Source organism: Nilaparvata lugens, chromosome 1, assembly GCF_014356525.2.
Source record: "Nilaparvata lugens isolate BPH chromosome 1, ASM1435652v1, whole genome shotgun sequence".
Classification (NCBI taxonomy): Eukaryota; Metazoa; Arthropoda; class Insecta; order Hemiptera; family Delphacidae; genus Nilaparvata; species Nilaparvata lugens.
In genome coordinates, this window is record NC_052504.1 from 95,260,752 (window position 1) to 95,288,597 (window position 27,846).

Below are 27,846 nucleotides of genomic sequence, written 5' to 3' on the forward strand. Positions count from 1 at the left end.
ACTCCAGCTTGAAAGAGCAATCTCCATACCGTAACCTACTATAGGTAGCGGATAACGAGATGAACCCTGGCTGTCATTTTAGGCAATGGAAACCAGGGATCATCTCGTTAACCTAAATCATAGTTCTGAAAATGGTCTGCAAATCTGAAGTATCCAAGAAGTTGAAGGCTGTTTGGTACACTTTTATTATTCAAATTGGATAATCTTTTTCAATATAATTGTTAAGATCAATCATTATAAGAGTGAGAAAAAGTGGCAACTGAAATTTTTAAGTGTTCTAATAAGCGAGTTATGGGTTGTTGAAGTGCTAACTTTCCAGATTTCGTTTTCTTCCCCGATCATAAACGGTTTCGACTATATTAACAGAACCTCTCTTAAAAATTAAACAAATGTATATTCCCAAACTGAAACATTTTATTTCCCATATCTTTCATAAATAAAAAAGTAACATTTTTTTGTAAATTCGATGACTTGTTTATTTTGGCAATATCTTATCAATATCAAACCAAGAAATAATCGCGATAAAACGCATATTAGAACAAAGCCAATGATATATTGAATGTATTAAAAAAAATTCCAATGGAAAATTCGAAACTGTTTATGATCTGGAAAGAAAACAGAGTTAGCACTTTCAACAATCCATAACTCGCTTATTAGACCACTTAAAAATTTTAGTTGCCACTTTTTCTCACTCTTGAAATCATCTTAACAATTATATTGAAAAAGATTATCCAATTAAAATAAGAAAAAAGGGTACTGAACAGCCTTAAAAGAAAGAAATTAATCGAAGTATCTGTGACACCTTGCTTTGGAATATTCTCCTTTGAAGAATTGTGATAAATCTGTAAAGTTAACAATAATATTTCTGATAATTTGCTGTAGAAGTTGAGATCCATCAAGAAACTGGCAAGAGTAGAGTTGGTTTTCTTGAAGTAGATTTTCATGTAGAATAAATTACTGAGTTGGATTTTTGGATTATTTCAAGAATTCAAGCATGGCAAATTTATTAATTTTTATTGACGAAACATTATCGTTATTTACAATGATCATCAACACTTATTTCATAAAATATTTACAAATGGAATAATTAGTTCATGAAATGGGAACATGTGTATCACATGACATATTATAATATACGTCAGTCACAGTGGATACGAGTACAGATTCAAAATCTATAAACTTTAAATAGAAGATTCGCATCAACATGGATTGGAAGTATGCTGAATACGGTACTGAAGCAACCACTCTCCATTAGTTCTACCTGCAACATAATGAGCACTCTTGAAGATATCATTCTTTCAGATATTGAATTATTTCATCAAAATAATCGCCGAGGAGGACAATTAGAAACTAGAAATGAAAGAAAAAAAACCAAAAACCCAAACCAAAGAACCTAACTGGAGTTGTTAGTGTTATTAGTCGTGTTTGAAGTTTGAAGGGGGATTTACATGATTAAGTACTGGGTTATTCAAAAAGGACTTTAAAACTTTTAAAATTCATATAAATCTTATTAAACAAGGTAAAGAGCTGGTTTTGGTGTTGTTTTAAACAAAAACACTCCAAGTTTTGACTCGCGTAGTCCGCTAGTGCCTGGTCGCGCCGCACAAGCGCTAGCGGCAGTTACGTCAAAGATGCCTGTCTTCACTGGACCCGAGCGTGCTAGCTGTGTGCTTTGGTTTGAAAAAAGGCATTGTGTATCTTGATATGTTGCAAAAATGTTAGATACCACAGATCGATGAGTATGACCGAGAACGAAATGTTTTCTTTATGCAAGATGGCGCACCACCACACTATCTGACTGACGTCCGGGATTTTCTTAATGACCGCTTTACTGACGTCCGGGATTTTCTTAATGACCGCTTTACTGACGTCCGGGATTTTCTTAATGACCGCTTTCCAAATCAGTGGATTGGCCGTAATGCTCCAATTGCATGGCCCCCTCGTTCCTCACACCTAACACCGCTGGATTTTTTTCTTGTGGGGTTTCATAAAAGATATGGTGTATGTACCTTCTTTGCCAGCCACTCTACCTGAACTTAGAGCAAGGATTTGCGCTGCTGTAGAGCAAGTTACACCTGAAATACTAGTGATAGTCTGGGAAGAAATCTACTATCGATGGGATTTCTCCAGGATAACCAACGGAAGTAACATAGAACATCTTTAGTTTGAGGTGAAAAAAACTTGATGTGTTTTCCTTTAAAACAACACCAAAACCAGCTCTGTACCTTGTTTAATAAAATTTATATGAATTTTCAAAGTTGTAAAGTCCTTTTTGAATCACGCGGTACTTTAAAAACAAATATATTCCATTAATACTAAAGTCTGCTCAGCATGATAAAACTGAAAAATGTAAGAATAGTGTACCTTTAAGGGTCGAGTTGATGGTTTAGGACCTTCTCATCATCAGCATAGTGTTGATTTCTGAAATTATTCTCCTTAGTTGATCGATTACTTCTTTCAAGTGCCTATTTTTCAAGGCTACTTGCTGAAAAACACAAACAGATACAATTAATAATGTAATGATACAAATTTGAACAAGTAGGCCTACGCTTTCTTATTTCACAATCACTTAGAACATATTTTATTTTAATACTTGTACCGGTTCAAAATATCAGAATAGAATAATCATTCAAAAGGGTTCAAAATGGATTGGAATGATTTGAATTGATACAGGATTAATACTAAACTTGAGAGTAGGTGAGGATAAAACACAGCCAGAAATTGGTTTCTATGATACTATACTAGTAGTTCTGTGAACAGTAGACCTCATGCAGTATTCTCATCCACAAGTACCTGATTGAAACTATAGACCTTATGGAAATACATCAATAGACTGGCTTCTCCACACATCTGTGTAATCACTTGTCAGTTGATTCATGATGAATAACTCTATAGTCTGATTTTTACTCTAATATTGGTGTATGAAGGAGGCTCCTTTTTCCTTCTATATTATCCTTGAAATTCAAAATTTCCAAAAACCTTGTATATACGTCGACGCGCAATTTAAAAAGGAACATACCTGTCAAATTTCATGAAAATCTATTACCGCGTTTCGCCGTAAATGTGCAACATATAAACATTTAAAAATTAAGAGAAATGCCAAACCGTCGACTTGAATCTTAGACCTCACTTCGCTCGGTCAATTAGTTTAGTCTATATTATTTCGACTGAAAACAGTGAGAATTGATTATTGACCGAGCGAAATGAGGTCTAAGATTCAAGTCGACGGTTTGGCTTTTCTCTTAATGTTCAAATGTTTAAATGTTTATATATTTATATGTTGCGCGTTTACGGCGAACGCGGTAATAGATTTTCATGAAATTTGACAGGTATGTTCCTTTTTAAATTGCGCGTCGACGTATGTACAAGGTTTTTGGAAATTTTGCATTTCAAGGATAATATAAAAGGAAAAAGGAGCCTCCTTCATACGTCAATATTAGAGTGAAAATCAGACTATAGAATTATTCATAATAAATCAGCTGTCGAGTTGACTATAAATTGCATGCCATGACGCATGCAATTCAATATCTCAATGTAACTTGGTAAAAAATTAGCAGCTGTGTAGACTATAAATTGCATGCCTCATTGAATGCAGTTTTTATGCACTATTAAATAGGATGCAAAGAACTTAATATAACAACTCGTCTGGGCGCCTAGATGTCTTCTGGTTTTCTCGCGCTAAATTCCGGAAAGCGTTATAGGATAATTAAATCTTGTGTAAGCATGATCTGATCAAATAAATAGTTAGTGTATCAGTGTGGATGAGCTTATGGTTTGGGACGTCGTTATAACTGCGCGAGGTCTACTGTTCACAGAACTACTAGTACAGACGAACCTTCATACTTTTTTGAAAATTTGATTTTAATGAAAACTACTGATTCAAAATTTCCTCATGTTACAGAGATTCAGTCTCCATCGCTAATTGAATGCCTGATCTCTCTTACCTCGAGAATAAAAAAATAATTATATTATAATTAAAACCATATTAATTATTATTATTTATATAATATTAAAACCATTAATTATATAATTAATTAAAACCAAATTAATTATAGAAAATTACTAGTACAGTCCGGGTCCTTTAGCTTTGCTTATCGGCGGAGAGCAACTAAATTAAAATACTACCCGTTCAAAAATATCGAACATTTTTAGGGAGCTTCCCCCATCTAGGGATCTAGGTACTCTGGAGCGTATGTTTTTTAAAAAGTAGGAATATTACCCCGCGAACCATACCTTGCCCATATGCAGTTTCAAATTCACGGAGGCAAAGCTACGGGACGAGTACTATACCCTTGTTATATATTTATATAAAACACGATAATTTATATATAAAACAAAAAATTTTGATATAAAACACGACTAGTTTCCGGCATTTATCCCATTTTCAAGTATTAATACATTTTAAATTTGGATTTTTAAGAAACAACAAATGGATAACAGAAAAAATCAAACTCCTCTAGAGAAGTAATGATAATGATATTGCTGTGTTGCATAGTCAAAAACTTGAGTCAATTCTGTTCGTATGAATGCATTGATATCATTATACATTATATCACAATATTATATCTGAATTAAATAAATATACTAAGAAATTTTCAAAACTTATTTATCTATATAACTAGAAGTATTTTACTCATTATTTAAATAAAAGTCTATTCATTTAATATGAATAATCACCACAATATCAACTTCTCAACTACACAAAAAGTTAGGCTATATCAGAATATTTAATCAAATATTTTGATCATGATATCATTTATTTTAGATGAATAGGCTCACCTCCATAACTTCTTTACTCTCGTCACATGCCAATCTATATGACTCAGAAGTTTTTCTCTCTTCAGATTTCATGTCCCATTCTTCCTTCAAAGGTATTAGACTCTGAAAACAGAAATTCATTCCTAAAATTTTAATTTACTAAATAGGAAAAAAAATTACAAAAGGAAAAATTAATTCAATCCAGTGTGTGACCTCCTTGGATGCATTTTTTTTAGAAAATATTTAAAGCTAGAATAAGTCCACTACCTACTACTTTCCTTAAATTAAGTTTGAGGCTATAACTTATCGTCTCAAATAGCTGAGATCTTGTGCGTTATACAGTGTCTGATAAGTCACTTCATATTTTTATACAGCTATAATTGTTTTATTTATGAACCAATTTTGTTAGAACTACATTTTTTAGATAGAGCACTCCTTGAGGTTTTTTTAACACCAATTTTCATTTGTTTCAGTTTAGAAATGCCCCCTCTCTTGACTGTGGAAGAACGAGCCAAAATAGCAGCTCGTTATGAGATCTGGAGATCTGTGGTGCAAGTACAAAGGTGGTGGAGGGCTGAACAAGGGATCCATGCAACACTGGATGCAAAAACTGTTAAAAATTGTCATTCCAAATTACTTACAACAGGGAGTATCGCAGATGCAAGACGATCAGGAAGACCATCAACGTCAAGGACAGGAGAGAATTTTGACAGAGTTCTTGAGCCCTAAGAGATCACTTATCGTCTCAAATAGCTGAGCTCTTGCGCGTTATACAGAGTGTCTGTTAAGTCACTTCCTATTTTTATACAGCTATAATTGTTTTATTTATGAACCAATTTTGTTAGAACTACATTTGTTAGATAGAGCACTCCTTGAAGTTTTGTTTAACACCAATTTTCATTTGTTCCAGTTTAGTGAAATGTTCATGAGGAGCCCTAAGAAATCACTGCATCAAGGATCTCGTGGCTTCCATGGTTTAAAACTGAGATCTTTCTTAAGAATCGTTGCAACAGAGTAACGTGAAAAACCATTTTCACGAGAACCTTGATGCAGTGATTTCTTAGGGCTCCTCATGAACATTTCACGAACTCTGTCAACATTCTCTGCTGTCCTTGACGTTGCTGGTCTTCCTGATCGTCTTGCATCTGCGACACTCCATGTTATTAATAATTTGGAATGACAATTTTCAAGTTCTTGCACCAGTGTTGCATGGATCCCTCGTTCAGCCCTCCACCACCTTGGTACTCGCACCACAGATCCCCAGATCTCATAACGAGCTGCTATTTTGGCTCGTTCTTCCACAGTCAAGAGAGGGGGCATTTCTAAACTGAAACAAATGAAAATAAGTGTTGAACAAAACCTCAAGGAGTGCTCTATCTAACAAATGTAGTTCCAACAAAATTGGTTCATAAATAAAGAAATTATGTTGTTGGTTATCCATCTTGTTTCCACTATTATTATCACTATTAAATTTTATAAAACTTCAAAGTGAAAAAGCACTCACATTATAATACTGTACTGCATACAGGTTGTCTGATAAGTCACTCCCTATTTTTATACAGCTATAATTTCTTTTCACTATTAAATTTTATAAAACTTTAAAGTGAAAAAGCACTCACATTATTTGATGTGGCGACGTCCGTTTCGTGCTGGTATTGCACATTTTCAAGCCAAACAGGAACTGAAGTATTTAAGGTTATCAACACTAAACCTTAAACACTTCAGTTCCTGTTTGGCTTGAAAATGTGCAATACCAGCACGAAACGGACGTCGCCACATCAAATAATGTGAGTGTTTTTTCACTTTAAAGTTTTATAAAATTTAATAGTGAAAAGAAATTATAGCTGTAGAAAAATAGAGAGTGACTTATCAGACAACCTGTATGCAGTACAGTATTATCGGAAACTACTGTATCAATTATACCATGAATCTTATTTTGAACCCAACTGGATTATGCCGTATCTACATGTTGGCCCAATAAAGGCCAATGTCGACCAGCGCAAGTGTGTGGATGGGTGGTTTGCCAACGCTGGTCCCGCTTACTGGACCAACATATAGATGCGGAATAAAATAGGCAAAGTGTGATTCAACAGAAACTGTCAGCAGTGCTAATAAATAACACCACCACACTCCCATTCAACCAATACTGAAAGTTAAAAATCTGGTGTGGCGCACTCACACAACTTTCCTTGCCGTTATGAAAATTGATCACCTGACGCTAGTGTTCCCGCGCATACTAGTTTACTATTCAAAGATCTGAGTCAGCTGGTGACAGGACTATAACGCTCGATACACACGGGATCTGCTATCTCTTCATAGTGAATGATTTAATAGAATCAACAGTTGCCAACAGTTTGCAATTGAATAATCACATTTTCTCTAATTTCGAACTTATTTTAAATCTTAGGTGAAAATGTTACTGGACATTTATTGTAGAGATTTTTATGCTCAATCTTTTGGAATTTTTTGTTTTAATTGTATCCAAAGCCTGATAATTGGGAATCTAAAATGAAGCTTTGCATTGATGGGGCTGAGCTCCTGGAATTTTCACAGATATGGGACTTGTGGCAGTAGATAGAGCTTATCGATGACTATTTTAGGTATGAATTTGATGAAAATCGTTGGAGTTGTTTTCGAGAAAATTGCAAAAAACCCTGTTTTTGACAACATTTTTGCCATTTTAGCCGCCATTTTGAATTGCATCAGATCGAAATTGTTCGTGTCGGATACTTAAATCGTAAGGACCTTAAGTTCCAAATTTCAAGTAATTCCGTTAATTGGGAGATAAGATATCGTGTACACAGACGCACATACACTCATACACACACACACACACACACACACACACACACACACACACACACACACACACACACGCACGCACACACACGCATATACACTCATACACACACACACACACACACACACACACACACACACACACACACACACACACACACACACACACACACACACACACACATACAGACCAATACCCAAAAACCACTTTTTCGGACTCAGGGGACCTTGAAACGTATAGAAATTTAGAAATTGGGGTACCTTAATTTTTTTCGGAAAGCAATACTTTCCTTACCTATGGTAATAGGGCAAGGAAAGTAAAAAATAGATCACACTTTGTCAGCTATTCAAATAAAAACAAGGTGACACTTTTTTTGAGTGCACCGTAACTATCGATATATTAATATAATCATATTTCAGTATCGAAATTAAAACTGGTACAAACATACTGGGAATAAAACTGAAAAACAGAGTGTTTGAAAAAGAACTCCCTAGTTTTAGGTATAAATTTAATGTGTAAATTAATGGAAAACTTCATCAACAAGTACATACAATGAAAGAGAGAATCTTCAAGTTTTTTTCAACATCAATACACTTCAACATGGGATCCATTTGTTGCCCTGCACAAGCCGAGACGATATTCAAGCTCTCGCCATGTATTCACCAACATATCAGGTGTAACTATCCCAACCGCCGTGGCGATTCTTTCCGGTAAATGGTTTGTCTCGGAACATTTTTTATGTTTTCCCAAAATAAAAAGTCCAGACGGTTTTTTAGTCCGGGCTTGGTGGCCAAGCAATTAGGCGAGCTCTCCCTATCCACCTTCCTGGAAAGCGAGTGTCAACTGAAGGAACTGTTCCCTGGCGCCGTCTTAAGGTCAAGCAAGTCTGCCAAATGCAGGGGGGGGGGCAAAACTTGGACAGCTGCTGAATCAAACACCACAAACTAGAATAGTGTATATCACTTTTTACAGATTCTATGAGACATCAAAACTAGGGAGTTTCGTTTTTAAACACCCCGTATGAAAATTAACTATCTAAATTTGAAAATCTACTTTGTGAAAATATTCAATGACTGAAAATTTTGTCAAGTGAAGCTTGACCTATTTTGGACTATGTGTAACCTTATCTGAATTTGGGAGAGGAATAGCATAAGTTTACCTTATTTTTCTTCTCCCTATCATTTTGATGATGTACTTATTGTATGAATGAATAAAGCATAAACTAGTTGACTAATAACTAACTAACTATAGACTAAAACTGAAATAAAATATACTAGTATTTGATATATGCATTCAAATATACTGGGATACCTTATCTCGATACTATCGATGTAAGTGATGCACCCAACTCTCTCAATAATTTCTGTGATGTACTCAAATAACTGGTGCACTTGAAGTAAAGTCTAGCCAGAAATAAACTAAATCTCAGAAGAAAATCAATGCGTGGTGAACAAATTTATTATTTTATGTCACTTACTTCAATATGCATGTATTCCATTCCTTGCAACTGGCAATTTTCGTTGCACTTTTCATAGATGACCCTCAGCCGCTTGAAGAGGAATTTGATAGTGCGCAGTTGGTCGCTAACCTTGGTCTTTCTGTCATTGCTTGCATTCACACCTTGAGCTGTTCCGTTCGGCGGCTGCAAATAGAAACAAAAAGGTAACTTTATGTTTTCGTGAAAGCAATAGACAACTAAATTCTTTACTACTGTAGTAGGGCGAGGAAAACATTACATTATCAGATATTCATTCCTGCTCGCAGACGTAGAGTTTTGTACTCTCAGCAAGCAGTATTTTTCTATCCAAATTCACAAATTAGTCCTGGTTTAGCATGTTCGAATTCTTGTCTGATGTTATTGTTTAATAAATTAAGACTTTTATGTACTTTATAAATTATTGACTTATTACCCTAATATTGTTAAGCTGTATCCTTTTTTCTCATAATTTGTAAATATTGTGAATTGGATTGAATAAAATTTGAATTTGAATTTGAATATCCATAAAATCAAATTCTTTTTCTTATTGTGCCTGTCCGCTACGAGCGTGGGCGATCAACATGGCGATCTTCACTTTCTCCACAGCAAAACGAAATATTTCTATGGAGCTTTTTCTACACCAGGAACGGATGTTGTTTAGCCAAGAAATTCTTCTTCTACCTGGGCCCCTCTTTCCAAAAATCTTTCCTTGGAGAATCACCTGTAATAGAGAATATCTTACGTCGTTTCTCATTACATGTCCCAGATACTGGATCTTTTTGCATTTGATGGTGGTGATTATTTCAATGTCTTTCCCCATTCTCCTTAGAACCTCAATGTTTGTTATGCGATCAGTCCACGGTATCCTCAGAATCCTTCTGTATGCCCACATATCGAACGAATCAAGTCTTTCACTAATGGCTTCATTCAGGGTCCAGGACTCTGCATCATATAATAGGACGGTAAACACATAACACCTGAGCAAATTACAATTTGAATCAATTTTGGACATTTTTAATGGTGGAGATGATTTTGAAAATGTTTTTTTTTCTGTGAAAATTGAGTTTTAACCTTCTTCAACCTCAAAATTGTTCCAGCAATCAGATTTTTAAATTGAATATGTGTAACGCTAGTTTGCCTCCATGGTGCACATTAGGTAACACTAAATGTAAATGAATGTTACTTTGAAATTTGAATGTATGTGACTATTGTCTTTGCTTACCATTGTTTAGCCATTACAAGTAATAAATTGAATTATGGTTAATTAAAAACTAAAAATGCCACTTAATTCTATGATCTGCAACTTTTCAGAATTCGAGACTTTTGATTCCACTGTTTTTTGGTTCATCTAACTTCAATTCCATCTGTGATATTAGCTTATTTTTTCAATGATTTAGACTATATTATATAAATATTGTAGTAGCATAATTATGTAATGTATTTATGATGTGATGTTTATGACCTGTGTTAATATTGTATTATATACGATGCATAACATGAAAATAAAATTGAATTGAATTGAAATGGACTAGCAAATGATGGCGGTCAGAAAAACGTATGTTCTCCTGACCGAAAACTACACAACATCTCAAAGAATTTGGAAATATACAGTGTATATCTAGGCATTTGAGACTCATGAGCTATATATTTGTTGTGTATCTGCCATAAGCTAAAAAACAAACCTGAGCATTTTTATCTTTGTTTCTAGGGAGAAATTCTTGCTCTTGAATCTTGAAGATGGAGCCCATTCTATTGAAAGCTGATCTGGTCTTTCCTATTCTTGATTTCATTTCCTCAGTAACATCCCATTCATCATTTATTATGGTTCCCAGGTAGCTATAGTTCTTTACTCTTTCCACTGGTGCCCGATTGACATATAGGTGACCTCCATTTATGTTATTCTTGCTTATAATATCAACTGGAAAGGTTCAAATTTTCAGTGAAAAATATTCTATTAGAAATCAGCCGATCTCAAAACACTCATTTGAAAAATAAATTGAAGGATGCCTTCATGTAGAGTGGAGATTACAGTCCGAAATTCGCCACGTCAACAAATAAGGAAGTCATTCTATTCTATTAGTCGATAGAAAGAATTTTTGAAATTTATTGTCAACAAATAGTATTACAGGGAAATGCTGGTCATTACTGAAAATCTCTCTTCGGTTGACTGCTAACTCAATCTGTAAATTTTGTCTTCAGAAATTCAGAGAGATTTGAAGGAAATGTAGTTTGCCATGGCTATAGCACAAGAGCAAAGAGTTCAGCTGTATATCAGTACCCCGCTCACAGACTGACACTTTTGGAAAAAGGACCATATTATTCGGGACTGAAGCTCTTCAATTGTCTACCTGAAAGAATACGGTTATGTGGTAGTCATAGGCTTTTCTTGTCTTCAATTACTAATGTACTTGTGGAAGCGTGTGCCTATACAATGGAGGAATGTTGTGGTGCCTTCATACTTTGAGTTGATACAGATGCATACACTTTGCATAGAAAAATTTTCATGACATGTTACATGCCACTTGAGCTCTGCTCAGATTTGTGGCTTCACGTAACATATGACAATAATAATAATAATAATAATAATAATAATAATAATAATAATAATAATAATCTAATCTTAACTTCTGAGTACGAATCTGAAAGGGTGAGTTCACCCATCAAGTTCCAAGTTGATCATCAATAAGTGGTGGGTGTGAGAGTGTCTCAGTTTGCCGAAATCTCAAAGTCCCGATGCTTTTCAGAAATTCCAGTGGATATAGTAGCATATTTTTAAAATGTATGAATTCAGGGCTACTTTCTTGTATTTATAAAATTGAATTATAGTACCCTTTACAATTAAAAAATAATAAAACAAGAATACAAATTGTAACGTAATACTAGTTTCGGTGATCACAGCATCGTTAATCACTAAATTCAGGTTTTATAATTATAACCTGATGATGGTGTGATCACCGAAACTAGTAGCTACGTTACAATTTGTATTCTTGTTTTATTATTTTATTAATTGTAAAGGGTACTATAATTCCATTTTATAAATAGTATCATATATTTATTTGTATGATGCCGTATTATATTCTGGAATATGGAAATCTGGAATAGGATATTAATTTATTCATTTACAATAGGTTGATTGAATGAAAGAATGTCAGAGTAATTTTCAAGCAAATCCTTGGATTCGAGTCAGCTGTAAAATCCTATTTGTAAAGCCAGAACTTGTGACTAGACGCTAGCATAGAGATACAAATATCGGGGACCGAGCTTCGCTCTGGAGTACAAAAGCATAAAAAATTTATTACGAAAGAAGAAATTATAATAACATTCTTACAGAAATGTTCTACCTAATCACAGTAAATTGAGATTAATTCCCAGAGAATGCAAAAATTTCCCTCACAAAGGCCCAGTTGCACAAAAGCCGGTTGAATTTTAAACCTGATTAATTTCATGTGAATCAAATCAGAGAAGACCATTTCGAAAAGATGGATCTACTGGAATTAATCAGGATTGAAAATAACTCGGCTTTTTTGCAACCTACCTGATTGAAACTAACGACCTTATGGAAATACAGCAATAGACTGGCTTCTCCACACATCTGTGTAATCACTTGTCAGCTGATTTCTGATGAATAATTCTATAGTCTGATTTTCACTCTAATATTGGCGTATGAAGGAGGCTCCTTTTTCCTTTTATATTATACTTGAAATGCAAAATTTCCCAAAACCTTGTATATATGTCGACGCGCAATTTAAAAAGAAACATACCTGTCAAATTTCATGAAAATCTATTACCGCGTTTCTCTGTAAATGCGCAACATATAAACATAAAGAGAAATGCAAAGAACGTCGACTTGAATCTAAAGGTGCGTACAGATATACGCGCCGCGAACTTGAGCAATTCACTTTTAATTAGCTGACTATATCTATATTTTTACAGAAACGGTAAGATACAGATATAAAAAGCTTGAGCATCAGCTGATATAAAGTGAATTGCTCATGTTCGGCGCGTAAATCTGACGCACCTTAAGACCTCACTTCGCTCGGTCAATCATACACATGATGAACATATGTGTTTGTCAAGTTCCGTTCAATCTAATAGAATCTATAAAGATTAAGTTATTAACATTTTGTTAATAACTTTGGTGTAGACGCAGCTTAATGAACATAATCTTTTGGGTTGTGTTAGTTTCGGCAATAAATCTACGTCAGTTTTCAATGGTGTATCTGACTTGACCAACTGATTTATAGTAGCCAGCAACGTAAACTTGACGCCATGAGATTCGACGAGCTATGCGGCTCAACTCACACTTACGCGACTCAGGTCGAGAAGATAGATATATATTACGTCTGGTTGGCCTCAACGGCGTCAGACAAGTCAAAGTGCTAGCAAAAGCGAGACACCATTAATTTTTTCATTAAATTTATATCTAGTATATAATTACTATTTGTCTTTGACTCTATTACAGTAATCAAAATAGTCCTTCAGACTATAAAAGCATTCCTCCTTTAGAAATAATTTCAAACTTCGTTTAAACTTTTTTATCGTTAATATTTCCCGCAACCGAATTGGTAGTACTTGGTAAATCTTTCTACCAATATAACTGGGTTTTTCTTCATACAAAGTCAATTTATGATATTCCGAGAAGGTACTCTTATGCCGTGTATTATATTCATGCGTCTTATTAATAGTCTGTAGTGAACACCTTCTAATATATACACACATTTCCAAAATATAGAGACAGGGAACACTGAGAATCTCCATTTTAATAAAATAGTCCCTACAATGTGTTTGTGGATGCAACCTCAACATAGTGCGCAATGCTTTCTTTTGACAAATGAAAATTTGCTGGAAGTTACTCTCTCTAGCTCCCCATAGGGCCACTGAATATGTAATATGTGACTCCACCAAGCAGTGATAGACCGACTTCAATAGAGGCTTATTATTTAATTTACTTAAATTCCTTAAGACAAAAATTCCACTCGCTATTTTACTTTTAATCTTATCCAATTGTTCCCCCCAACCCAGCCCTTCCTCCAGTTTCACCCCTAAGAAGTCCGTTGAGCTCTTGATTACCAATTCCGGCTCTCCAATGAATAATTTAGGTGTTTCATTGTGTCTTAACCTCCTACTCTGATGGGTTTGTAGACACATAATCTGTTTTCGAGGCATTCGAAGAGACTCGACTCTAGTCGAGAGCATGTGTATCCAAATGGTGACACTCAGACCAGTCGATTCTAGTCTCCGCGACTGTCCCCATCAGAAAACATATGCTCTCGACTAGAGTCGAATCTCTTCTCGACCTGAGTCGCGTGAGTGTGGGTTGAGCCTACGGCTCAATTTCCCACAGTTTCTCACGAAATTATCAAAATAGGCACTTTATGGAGTGAGATCTTGATGAACTGAGACTCTCCCTCAGAGAATATTCTAGTTTGAGTACCTGCAGGGTTTTGAGAGTGCTGAATACGTCCTGAGTGCGCGACACAATATCCTGCACTGTTTCCTGGCCGAAGCGACACAGCGACGCGGTGTTGAAGTCCTGCTTGCTCTGCTGACCCGGCGCCGGCGCATTCGGCGTCTGCTGGCTGCTCACCTGGGCTCCCCCCACCCCCACTCCTGGGCCCGACACTTGCGACTGGCCCACTCCTCCCACCTGCTGTCACTCAAAACAACATCAAATCAAATGCAATTCAATGTCAAACAAAATAAATAAAATATTACCGGTAAATGAATTAAATAAATATGAATTATTATTCATACTGAAATATTCAGTAAATACAGAGTTTTTCAGAAGTAGTGTCAGACATTTCAGAGTATTGTTTCTGGCTGATAGGAGTCTACTAATGTCGCATTTTAAGTGTCCAAAACTCAGCGGTTATCCTTATAGCTGCCATTTTGTTTTTTTTCACTTGAGAATTTTCATCTCAAGAACGAAATGATGTATTGATCTGAAATTTGGCATGAATATTTATGCTATGAAGACTCAACTTTAAAAAATAAAATAAAAAATTTTCAATTTAAATTTTCAAAATGATTACTACAAGAATTTAAACGGTATCTTTACTCTATGATTGTGATTGAGATTGATCATTTGTTCAATATGATTGATTGATTGATAATTTTTTCAAAGTATTACTAGTGGTTCTACTAGTAGTATCACTACTAGTATTACTAGTAGCTCTGTGAACAGTAGACATCGCGCAGTTATAAACCGCAGCCTCCTCTTATACTGTCCATCAGAGTAAATCCTGTCTGTATGTCGTGTCGGCGAGATATCGGTGTGAAAACGGCTAATGGCTGTTAGGGTTGGTGTATCAAAAATCCTAACATCAAAAGCTAATCTCTTTCAAGACATACTGACAACTGGGCAGCCCGAGTTCAGAGCAGAGAAAGTTCGAGAGACAATACTATATTATTTTAGTTATTAATAAATAAATTTATTAGTTATTAATAAATAAATTTATTAGTTATTAGTTAATAAATTTCTTATTGCAAATTTCACGAAAACCGTTCAGTTTACAGAAAATTTACAAGAGACAAAAAAGTTGGCAAATTTTATCAAGATTTCAATACTTTGAAAAAATTATCAATCAATCAATCATATTGAACAAATGATCAATCTCAATCACAATTATAGAGTAAATATACCGTTTAAATTCTTGTAGTAATCATTTTTGTCTGTCTCTATTTTCAACCTCAGCCATTAACCAATAAGTAATTAACAATTAACTTCCATCCAGCTGTTAACCCTGTTGTCAATATTTCCAGTAGCAGAAGTCTTCGGGGCGAATTACAACATTTAATTAGGATTTTCGTTTAATAATTTATCATTAATCTAAATTTTTAACGTAAGCTATTAACTAATGAATCCCACCTGTGGTATCTGCTGCTGAGGCTGCTGCTGTTGCTGTTGTTGTTGCTGCTGCTGTTGTTGCAGCTGTTGCTGTTGCTGCTGCTGTTGTTGCTGCTGCTGCAGCTGCTGTTGCATCTGTTGCTGCTGAATCTGCATTTGTTGCGCCTGATTCTGTGCCTGACTTTGCGCCTGCATGCCCACCACGCCGTAGCCCTGCTGGTTCACCATACCTGCGCCCGGAAACGAGATCACATCTGAAACGAAAATTACAACAAAAATTGAACTGCAACAATAAAAATCAACTGTATCTATCACTACTGTTTATGCAATTGTCTCAAATCTGCAACGAAAATTACAACAACAATAAAGGCTGTGCAAAGGCTAAAAATAAACTTTCTACTGGTGATATTTTTCAAAGTTTTTCGATTCGTATATCATCAAGCTATCAAAATAAAAAAGTTTTCTCATGAAAACATTTTATTTCCGATCATTACTTTTTTCTGAAAATATCAATTTTTGATAAAATTATTCAATTTACCAAAAATGACCAAAAATAATTTTTTGGTCATTTTTGGTAAACTGAATAACTTTATCAAAAATTGATATTTTCAGAAAAAATTTTTCACTAGATTAGCAATAACATGAAAAATCAATCCTCTAAATCTCATGGATTACCGAATTTGAAATGTTCTGTCCCAAAAATTTAAACTTTGGGCGCTCATATCTCAAAAAGTATGATCGGAAAAAAGTTTTCCTGAAAACTTTTCTTTTTGCGTGTGCGTGGGAGATTTGAGTTGAGCAAGCGTCTATTTCATCGGCGGGATTCGAACCCATGAACAGGGCAGAACGAAGTTACCCACGCTAATCCACGAAAAGCAACCCACGCCGTGGGATGTTTTGTAAACAATTGCTAGACTTCTCTAGACATCTGTGTAATACATGCAATGAATAATCCACTTGTCAGCTGATCAATTATGAATAATTCTATAGCAATGGTTTACAAAACATCCCACGGTGTGGGTTGCTTTTCGTGGATTAACGTGGTTCTACTTTGCGGCGGGCCTAACCCGGCTGAATGTAGCCGAAAAATTTCTACACTTCTATACTGGCGGTATCAATCAATCAATTTATTCAGCCTGGCGATACAGTAGTAAGCCTACATAAGGCTACGTCACAAAATATTTTATAAAATTACAATACATAATGATAATTAGGTAAAAATACATAATAAAATCAATAATAACAAATCCTTAAAATGAATAAAGACAACAATATCAATCAATAGCATTCAATAGTTCACCCATAATAGGGCTACGTTATAATTAACTATTTCATATAATAGTTGACATTAATAATTTATTCTACCTACCCCTGTCCTGAATTCCTCTAAAGAGTAGAATGGATTTTCAATGAGCCATTTTCTTAAATATCTGAGGAATACAGGCAGGGGAAGGGTACGGAAGGAGGCTGGTGAAAGGTTGAAAAATTTTATCCCCACTATTGGAAAACTCGAAAGAGATTTGCTGAGGTACGTGAAGATCTCCACTGGCCCTAGTCGGATAATTGTGAATGTCACTGGCAACCGTCAGTACATTTTCCCTCAATTTTATCTCTTTCAAGCACTGACACAAAAATTCATTGAAGACTGTTAATATTGAATTTTCCTTGAATAGAGGTTTACAATGATCTAGGTAATCTGCATTGCTTATTATTCTGACTGCTTTCTTCTGTAAAACTAATATTTTTTTACACTTGAGGAATGGCCCCATAATCTGATAACCTACCATAATTCAGGATTGAATGAAAAAAAGCATAATAAACTTGTTTAACATAATTATCAGGCAACTCACATTTTAGTCTCCTCAATAGAAATATATTCCTACTTAGCTTAGAGCAAATCATTTCAACATGACGTTCCCATAATAGTTTAGAATCCAGCATGAAACCCAGTAGTTTAACTGGGTTTGTCTGTGCCGCTATAGTGTGGTCCACGTTATAATGGAAGTGGATAAAGATAAAAGAATAGCGATGCCGATTCTCTTCATTAATTAATTATATTTCTACACTGTCAAAAACATACTTGGCATCGATGTGGACCTAGAAAAGGATAGTACCACCGGCTTTGTCGAATGATAGACAAGGATAGCAAAACCAAAGTTGATCAAATACTGTCATTATAACGTGGACCTTACTATAGCATTGTTTAATGAAAATGTGATTTCCTGTGTTTTAGTTTCATTTAGAGCAAGTTTGTTAATAGAGAACCATTTTTTAGCATTATTGTAATGATCAAGGACTGAGTTTTCTTACAAGGTCTACTGTGGAACTGGATGCATAAATAGTGGTATCGTCGGCAAACATTAAAGCCCTACCAGATAATCAATAAAACAGATCGTTTATTGAAACAATGAAAAGTAAAGGCCCCAAAACTGAATCCTGTTGAACTCCCATTCTAACAGGCAGTGGAAGAGAGTCAACACCATTCCAGCTTACTATCTGTTGTCTATCTGCCAAATTGGATTCAGTCAAACTGAGCGCATCATGTTTAAGAACATAATACTTTAACTTCAAGATGAGAATATCATGTGGAATGCACTCAAATGCACGCGATAAGTCACATAGTAAGGCGCAGGTAGATTCCCTGGTTTCAAAACAATTAAAAATATGCTGGTATGAATGCAGAATGAGAGGGGATGATGTGGGAGAGACATTACCACCCCTACATCTCCACCACGCTGATATTTTGAAAACATCAAACACCCGTTCGCAAGAAAGGTGCAGTTGACTAGCCAGCTAATTTCAGGCCAATATAAATTCCTCCCAACATGGCAAAGGTGCTGGAGACTATTATGAAGCAACAAATGGTGGATTACTTTGAAAGTAACAACCTCCTCTGCCAACAGCAGCATGGTTTTAGAAGTGGCCACTCTACAACAAATGCACTGATTGCCCTGACTAGCGAAATCCAGAACACATTTGAGACTGGTGATACAATGGCCCTTACACTGTTTGATCTGAGTAAAGCCTTCAATTGTGTTCCACACCAAATTCTCCTAAGGAAGCTGGAAAGGTATGGAATCAGCGGCCCGGTCCTCAACACCATAAAAAGTTATCTTGAAGACAGAAGCCAATTAGTCTCAAAAAAAGGAGCTTTGTCAAGGATTAGAGATATCAAACACGGAGTGCCCCAGGGTTCTGTCTTAGGCCCCCTTCTATTCATCCTTTTGACAAATGACTTTGTTCCCAGCAAGGACTCCATACTGTTTGCAGATGATACGACGGTGATGTCTAGAGGAATATCAACTGAACAAGCATTGGCAATGAACGAAACTCACACACAGGAGGCAAAGAGATGGTTCCAAATAAACAAGCTTAAACTCAATGAGGACAAATCCCAAATATTAATATGCTCTCTGAAAAACGAAAAACCTGAAAGCCCTGCCGAACCAGTAAAATTATTGGGGTTTTGGCTTGACAGAAAATTGGAATGAGACACACACATTTCAAAGACATGCCTAAAACTAGCAAGAGTCCTACATCTCCTAAAAAATTAAGGTATGTTGTCACTCTAGAATACTTGATGACAGCTTACTATTCGCTATTTCACAGTCACATAACATACGGAATCCTTCTCTAGGGACATGCTTCAGCCAGCTCAGATATACTATTGCTACAAAAAAAGGCCATTAGAAGAATCACATTCTCTGACCATCTAACACACTGCAGGCCACTATTCAAAAAGCTGAGAGTACTTACAATCTTTAGCCACTATGTACTCTGCTCACTCCTATTCATAAAGAACAAAGCAAACAACATGACAAAGAGAAGCAATATACATACCTACAACACTCGACATGCGGCAGACCTACCTCGAAGCAGACTTACAGCAACTTAAAAATTTTTGAAATATCAGCACTGCGACTGTATAACCAGCTCCCTGAATATATAAAAAATTGTGAAGCCAGAAAGTTTAAGCAAATATTGAAAGAACGCCTAATACAACGGCCATTATACTCATTGGCAGAGCTAGTGGATGAGCCCCTATACTCAAACACAAACAGCCGCCATCCCAGAGTTTGAGGGGTGACCCCCTGAACTCCCTGACACAGTCTATCCGGTTCTCCCGGTCAATGACGAAGAATTCAAGTAAGTTAGTATACGCCAGCCAATCTTTCACCGTTTGAAAAGTTGAGGTTAGGCTTATATCTCGTGGACTTTATTCCTTATATTCTATAAAGAGTGGCAGTGCAGAGAATCGGCAACGCTGTTGTCCTATATTTTCCACTAACATTATAACGTGGACCTACTATAGGACATTCTATATTAAGTCTTCAAAGCTCTATTTCATTCACAATTTATTGAATACGGTGATATAATCTTCCATTGCTTTTAATTCTCCAGGTTTAAGCTTAGTTTACAGATATGGTCAATTTTTAATTTTTACCTGGTTGTTGGCCAGTTCCCATGAGTCCAGGTATCTGATTGCCAGGCCCACCAACAAATTGTGATCTCATAGCTCCTTGGGGAGAATTGGCATAACTAGATTGAAACCCATGCTGAGATCCAGACATGATATATTCTGAAAGGAGAAAACCAGATTGTTTGTATAAAATTGATTGGATTACTGTTTACTGTAAATTTAAAGTCAACGGTATGATATCTCTTGACTTAGGAGATGTCGGCATCTTTCAAAAAGTAAGGTTAGGAGACTACAGCGAGTCGTTCAGTTTTGATTTCATTTAAAATTGCTATAATCTTGAGGAAGATAATGATGCGGTATATTTGGTATTTGATCATAAATAATTAATTGTATTGAATTTGTTTCAAGGCCTAATAGAAACAAAGTTCAGTTTCATTGCTATGAACAAACATTTCAAGTTTTTAACTAGCTAAGTTGAGTTACCTATGATTAAATTTCTCAGTTTTGAAAAATTATTATTAAATATAAAATAGCAAACATAGTATTTGAATTTTAAAAATAAACACAAACATACCTTCAAGTTTTATTTATTGTAAACATAAACTTTACTGATCGATGCAGTGCTCACTCAAAAATATTGTTGAATGGCTGCTGACGATGACGATCTCGATATTTATGCTCTGATATTATAATCGATATTACTTGTTTCGATATCAAATAATGAATATCGATCTGCTCTGTCTGATAGTATCGATATTAATTGTTCGATACTATTAGAACGAGGATTTTGAAGGTTGAAGGTGAATATCGATGTGTCGAGTAACCAATATCGTTTGCAATGGAAAAATAATACCTTATTGAAAAAATATAAAATTACAATAATTAATTTGAATATTATTTAGCCTATACGTTTCCTGACCACCGACCCCAAGGCAGAATTTGGGACTCATAAGCCAAATGATATATTATGTAATACGGTATATACCCTTTCCCCTTCCACCCTCAATGAGATAAATAATAGGTACATCTCTAGTGAGGTTCACTTACGGTAGGTACTTTATATATAAATGGCAGTGGAGAAAGGTAGGAGAACAGCGTTACCAATTCTCTGCCTTGCCACTGCCTTCTATAGAAGATAACTGATACCGGTACAGCTGGTATATAGTGAAGATGAGGGGAGAGGTCTACATATAATGAAGCTCCTCATAAGGCTTCTCGAGGAGAGAAGCCACGCTTCTTTCTCACGCCTTTTTTAGAGCTTCAAAAGAGGCTGCCTAAAGAAATCAAAGTTTATCTCTAGCTAGGTCAATCACTAGCTATAGAAAAGAAGAAAACTCGCGTGTATAAGCAGCATATACACAAGGATTGGCTCCGACTGGCGAATCGTGTGAGAACCAACGGGGTCGCTTAATTCTGGTGGTCATCTCTAGTGTAATGAAAGCGCAATAAAAGCATACCCTTTACTTCCTCGGTGCTAGAAGTGCAGAAGTCGACATGGGTAATTCTGGCACGGAGTATCAATGACAATCTAAAAAAATATGTCTTCATTGGTAGTTTTCACACTCTGAGAGTGGAATAATTACTAAATACTAAAACTAACTTACTAAATCATGACATTGGTAGTATAAATTTTATGACTATTTATTGCTTTGAGATAGGACATTGGCACTTCTGGAACTGAAAATAATCCTTTTTTGAAGTTCTGACACTGTGTTACTAGTAAATATTTGAAAAAAAACACTTACTTTTTTGGAGTCTTGAGGAATGCATTTCACTCCTGAAGAGGAGCTTCATCAGCCTGATGCTGAGAGGCTGATGAAGCTCCTCTTCAGGATTGAAATGCATTCCTCAAGACTCCAAAAAAAGTCAGTGTTTTTTCAAATATTTACTAGTAACACAGTGTCAGAACTTCAACAAAGTTATTATATAGTGTTTCGTCATGGAAAGCAACTTCAATGAAAATAATCGATGTTAGTGATTTATTAGTGTAGGTATTAAACTCATTTTTGAAAAAATTTGACATTGGTAGTTTTTGCACCAACGTATTATTTGGTTGCCCTAACGAAGAAATATCATTAGGAATTTTTCAATAATAGGCTTTGAAAAACAAAATATAAATAGCTTACCATTTCTGATTTTTTTTACATCGTAACAAGAGGAAAATATTGCCTGTATACGGGTACCTAATCTAATTAATCTCGATAATCATGACCTAAAAAATCTATAGTTTTACTTTGCAATCGAATATAATTATTTTATTGATAGAATGAAAAATCATTTAAACTTTGAATTAAAAACACTTTCAAAATGGAAACACTTACTGTGCTTTTTAACAGTGACGACATTTCGATCTTGTCACTTGGTCATCTTCAGGCTGAGGAAATAACTGACTCTGTCAGAAACTTGAGTTTCACAAGGTTCTCGGATTGCTTCACAATTCACAACACAGTAAAAAATCCATACTTCAGAGATCTCAATGTCAGCACACTAGAGTAGAGTACTTTAGGAGGTCTATATTTAATAATTTCATCATTTTTCAGCCAAAAATTTTAAAACATTTTTGAACCTATAATAATTTAGTCCTACACTAAATTGTATATTTTGCCCTCTGTTGTGAAACATATAAATATATACCGTACGGTAGTTGAAATAATTATACAAAATAATACTAGTGACCCAATGATTCATTTAATCCTGACATAGTCGGAAATAGTATAAATAATAATTTATTAGAATTGAATGAAAAAGACTAAGAAATTGTCAAAAAACCACTGATTTATTGATAATTAGAAAGCCCGGTTTCGGTTATTACACCATTGTCAATCTCTGATAAAAGAAAAAAACATTATTAGAACCCGGTAATAAAAATTTGCCAGTTAGTGTGAAGTGCATTACCAACATATTTTCGGGAGAGGACCCTGCTTGAATCACTCTCCCGCATAATTTCGGATATTCAACCCATTAAAAATTACATTTTCTTTTGAAACTTGTGTAATTGGATAAAAATGTTCAAAGCTAGACATGTCTGGAATAAAATGATATAAGGATATCAGTAACTCTTCGTAAAAAGACATTAACAATAATTTTAATCCAATGATTAATCGGATTGATTTCTCAATCAAATCCACAGTCCTTCGGTATTCTACCGCAACTACCAGGCCACTGGCCTTGGCTTTGATTTGATTTTTATTCACCTACATTATTCATATTAATTTTAACAGACTTAGCAAATACAAAATTCAGGCAAATAAAATTAAGACAAGAAAGACTACTATCAAGTGATTTCAAATTATTAACGTTTATTAAACATGAATTAACATCAAATAATCCAATAACAACAAATAACGTAAAAAGATCACTATACACAATATTAATGTAAACTGTAACATATATTTTCTGTTAAAGTCTACTAAATTCTATGCAATAGTTTTTCAACAAGATCACAAATAGTAATAATAGCCTAGTTGACATGAAAATAGCCCACAAGAAGTATATAAGCCGAAAACATATATTTTTTGTAATAACAATAAGAGTGAAGAGCCGATTTTTTATTACTTAGCTTTAAATTGTCTATCAAAGCTATTTGATTTTTATTCACCTACATTATTTATATTAATTTTAACAGACTTAGCAAATACAAAATTCATTAAATCCTTGGAACTACACTAATTTCAATATTTTTACAAACATACATTATTGTCACCTATCAAACAATAGCTATTGAAACGGTATCTATTTGCCTGAAATTGGTCAACATCTTAATACTGCTTATCATGGTACAAAAAATCATAAGTGGAGTATGCTAACTCTCATAAATGTTAATGAATGATACCCTTTTTTGGAATAATTTCTAGACTCAATAGACCACTTATTGTAGCAACATAAATCATTCTATTTAGCAGTAAAAATATTATTTTCTACCTATTTAAGGCTGTGCAAAGGCTAAAAATAAACTTTCTACTGGTGATATTTTTCAAAGTTTTTCGATCTGTATATCATCAAGCTATCAAAATGAAAAAAGTTTTCTTAGGAAAACATTTTTTTTCTGATCATTACTTTTTGAGATATATGAGCGCCTAAAGTTTAAATTTTTGGGACAGAACATTCCAAATTCGGTACGAGATAAATCCATGAGATTCAGAGGATAAATATTGTTGATCTAGTAAAACAAAAAAGTTTTGAAAATATAGATTTTTGTGAAAGTTATTCAATTTACCAAAAATAACTAAACTAAAAGTTATTTTTGGTCATTATTGGTAAATTGAATAACTTATAAGTGAAATAACTAAACTAAAAGTTATTTTTGGTTATTTTTAGTAGATTGAATAACTTCATCAAAAATTGATATTTTCAGAAAATTTTTGTTTTACTAGATCAACAATACCATGCAAAATCTTACCGAATTTGAAATGTTCTGTCCCAAAAATTTTAAATTTGAACGTATCTCAAAAAGTAATGATCGAAAAAAAATGTTTTCCTGAGAAAACTTTTTCATTTTGATAGCTTGATAGTATACAAATCGAAAAACTTTGAAAAGTATCATCAGTAGAAAGTTTATTTTTCGCCTTTGCACAGCCTTAAGTAGGAAATAGACTCAGTTGTTATCTTAGACTCAGAGGTCATATGCTTATGGATAAGTGATAGTAAGCTATTAAAAAACAAAATTGATTACATTTTTATAACAAAATTATAAATTTTGAAATAAGAATGAAGATTTGTAATGTGATAATTATTTTATGAATTTTGATTCAACTGTTTGCCGAAATGAAAATTGATAAATTATCTAGGGTAAATTATCTAATCAGCAGAGAGGAAATTATACAATTGTAATATTTTCTCTCTGATATCAGTCTCAAAAACTCTGTATTGACTTGTCTCAAAGTACAATTAAACTGAAGACAATCGATATAATAGTTACATGAAAAATTACATCTCATCAAAATTTGCGAAAAATGAAATAAGAAGAGGCTTGGGACCGTATTCATTGTGAAGTAATCAACTGAACCGTTGGTTGTTTAAATCAAGCTATGGACACATTCATTATCATGCATCAAGCTTCTAGTTTAAACCACTAGCTGATTCGATTCTATTAAAAAAATAAACTTGGACTAGGCATGGCTTTAAAACTAGACTAAACCAATTTTCCATTCAAAATCAATGTTTCTACTTTCCAATGAGCATGTTTGTCTCACAAATTTTGTATCAATTGGGCCTACTCTTTTTGAACAAACTCAAATAATGTGGGCTAAAATGTACGCTTACAATATAGGCAACTTTTGCAGTTATGTAGAAGACTTTTAGAACATTTAACCATAGAGAAACAATAGCGTAAGTAGATATCCCATGTTATAGGACGTTTATGTCGCAACTTTTACTGTTATCTCAAGCCGATTATTGTCGATTACTGATGATTTCTAATGTTTTGGCGGGGTGAGAGTGTATGAATGGCACAATATGAGAGACTACCAGCGTCACACAGCATCACGGGAAAGAACTACACGTTGACTATGGACTTGAGATAACAGTAAAAGTTGCGACATAAACGCCTCATACCATGGGATATCTACTCAAGCTATTGTTTCTCTATGATAACATTCAATGGATGCATGTAGTAGCCTACAATGAATTATATTGTAGATAGGATAAGGAGAGAAAACAACTTATCCGATTAGAATGTACCTAGGTAATGGATGTAGGTAGATAAGTTTCTTAATCCTTCCCAGGGGTTCGTTACAATATTATATTGTTACGGTATTCCTAAACATAGGTACTTTTCACATTTGTTGTAGTCTCTTATTTACATTAAGGCTGTGCAAAGGCTAAAAATAAACTTTCTAATCGTGATATTTTTCCAAGATTTTCTATTTGTATATCATCAAGCTATCAAAATGAAAAAGATTTCTCAGGAAAAAATTGTTTTCCTATCATTACTTTTTGAGATATGAGCGACTGAAGTTTGAATTTTTGGGACAGAACATTTCAAATTCGGTACGATATAAACCCATCAGATTTAGAGGATAGATTCTTCATGGTATTGTTGATCTAGTGAAACAAAAACTTTCTAAAAATATTAATTTTAAAGATAGTTATTCAATTTACTAAAAATAACCAAAATAACTATCTTTAAAATTGATATTTTTAGAAAATTTTTGTTTTACTAGATCAACAATACCATGAAGAATCTATCCTCTAAATCTCATATGGATTTATCTTTTACCGAATTTAAAATGTTCTGTCCCAAAAATTTGAACTTTAGGCGCTCATATCTCAAAAAGTAATGATCGGAAATAAAATGTTTTCATGAGAAAACTTTTTTATTTTGATAGCTTGATGGTATACGAATCAAAAAACTTTGAAAAATATCACCAATAGAAAGTTTATTTTTAGCCTTTGCACAGCCTTAACTTTTCCGATTAGAATGTACGGTAGCTAACGAATATATTGGTAGATGCGTTTCTTAATCCTTCCTAGGGCTTCGTTACAATATTATATTGTTACGGTATTCCTAGACGTAGGTTTTCACATTTGTTGTAGTCTCTTATTTACATAAAAAGTTGAGAAATTTCAACACATTTGGAGAGTGAACAATGCTATAGTGGCACTTGGGCCGGCCTACTTCAAACTATATTAGCATCATACTTATGAATAACAACTGACGGCCGCCAACCTGTTCTCTATCGTAGATAGTTTTTTCACTTTGAATTTGTTGGTGGGGGGGACTAGAGCAGCAAAGGGGTCTGCTGGATGGAATTCTGCTGCTGCTGTTGTATCTGCTCTTGTTGTTCCTGCTGACGCTGCTGACTGCTGCTGATGCTCTGCTGACTCAACTGACTGACTTCGTCGCCAATCGTCCGCTTGGCACTGGTGCAAGTGTCGACGAACACCACCGACGATCTAGATGGCACATCCGCATAGTCCCTGTTGCCGCTGCTACATAGCTTTGTGTTCACTTCGATGGCTCGTTTACTGTTGAAAAAAATACAATTATAGAAAAATAGTCCAGTCAACGAAGGGTTATAGAGGGAAAAAATTGGAAGAAAATTAAAAAAAGTCAAAAGTCCCCACCACTACACCCTGTGCTAAGGGGGTGGGGGTGGTTCAAATGTACCATTTTTTGGTTTTTCGCATATATTATTATTAATTATTTTTTTACAAAGGCGACTTTCTAGAAGTATTTTAAGCCTAGGTGATGATGATGGGATGAATGATAATACAATGAAGGTACCACTACCTCCGTAACTCTGATATAACACGAAATTATACATCTTATGGACATGATTATTCTATACAAAATTGAAGCTTACACAACTTCCTACAATATTGATTCTAGAATTTCTTCTATATTTTTTCTTTTCGAGATATCCACTCTTAATGGTGTGACATTTTATTTTTTAATAAACTCATTCTCCTTCAATTTTTTGCTGTTTTTGCTCATCTATTTGAAATCTACTGGAAAATCCATGCTCATTATAAACTTATAGACCATCAAATTCTCTTTAATTTGATTATAATAAAACAAGTTTACGCATTTCCCCACGACTATT

The 27,846-nt window shown here is 34.5% G+C and overlaps 2 protein-coding genes across 3 annotated transcripts in view; both read right to left on the reverse strand.

Annotated features, from left to right (window-relative positions):
• Positions 1–997: 997 nt before the first annotated feature.
• LOC111061325 (mediator of RNA polymerase II transcription subunit 30) lies at positions 998–20,984 on the reverse strand. 2 transcript variants are annotated; one of them, XM_039419664.1, is made up of 8 exons: positions 20,877–20,984; positions 20,327–20,461; positions 15,904–16,136; positions 14,470–14,685; positions 9,036–9,200; positions 4,780–4,881; positions 2,365–2,485; positions 998–1,261 (listed from the first exon to the last, which is right to left on the reverse strand). In XM_039419664.1, the coding sequence occupies exons 2-7, from the start codon at positions 20,451–20,453 to the stop codon at positions 2,387–2,389; spliced, it is 942 nt and encodes a 313-aa protein (XP_039275598.1). In that variant the 5' UTR covers positions 20,454–20,461; positions 20,877–20,984; the 3' UTR covers positions 998–1,261; positions 2,365–2,386. The 2 variants fall into 2 exon arrangements, with proteins under 2 accessions (XP_039275598.1, XP_039275599.1); XM_039419665.1 differs by having other exon boundaries at positions 14,470–14,682; positions 20,877–20,973.
• A 5,599-nt stretch (positions 20,985–26,583) lies between these two features.
• The window catches only part of LOC111057803 (pancreatic triacylglycerol lipase-like), a gene marked incomplete in the record, with an annotated part of 80,803 nt that continues 79,540 nt past the window's right edge, over positions 26,584–27,846 (reverse strand). The window contains 1 exon segment of the mRNA XM_039419676.1: positions 26,584–27,268. Within this exon segment, the coding sequence (XP_039275610.1) occupies positions 27,022–27,268 (247 nt within the window).

Bases quoted from the DNA above. Each gene is read 5' to 3' on its own strand.
- LOC111061325 (XM_039419664.1), bottom strand. From the start codon at position 20,453: ATGTCTGGATCTCAGCATGGGTTTCAATCTAGTTATGCCAATTCTCCC. The intron at 9,201-14,469 runs GTACTCAAACTA...TTCTATTTGCAG, and splicing joins GCACTCTCAAAACCCTGCAG to CCGCCGAACGGAACAGCTCA. The intron at 4,882-9,035 runs GTAAGTGACATA...TTCTGTTTTCAG, and splicing joins TGGAATACATGCATATTGAA to AGTCTAATACCTTTGAAGGA.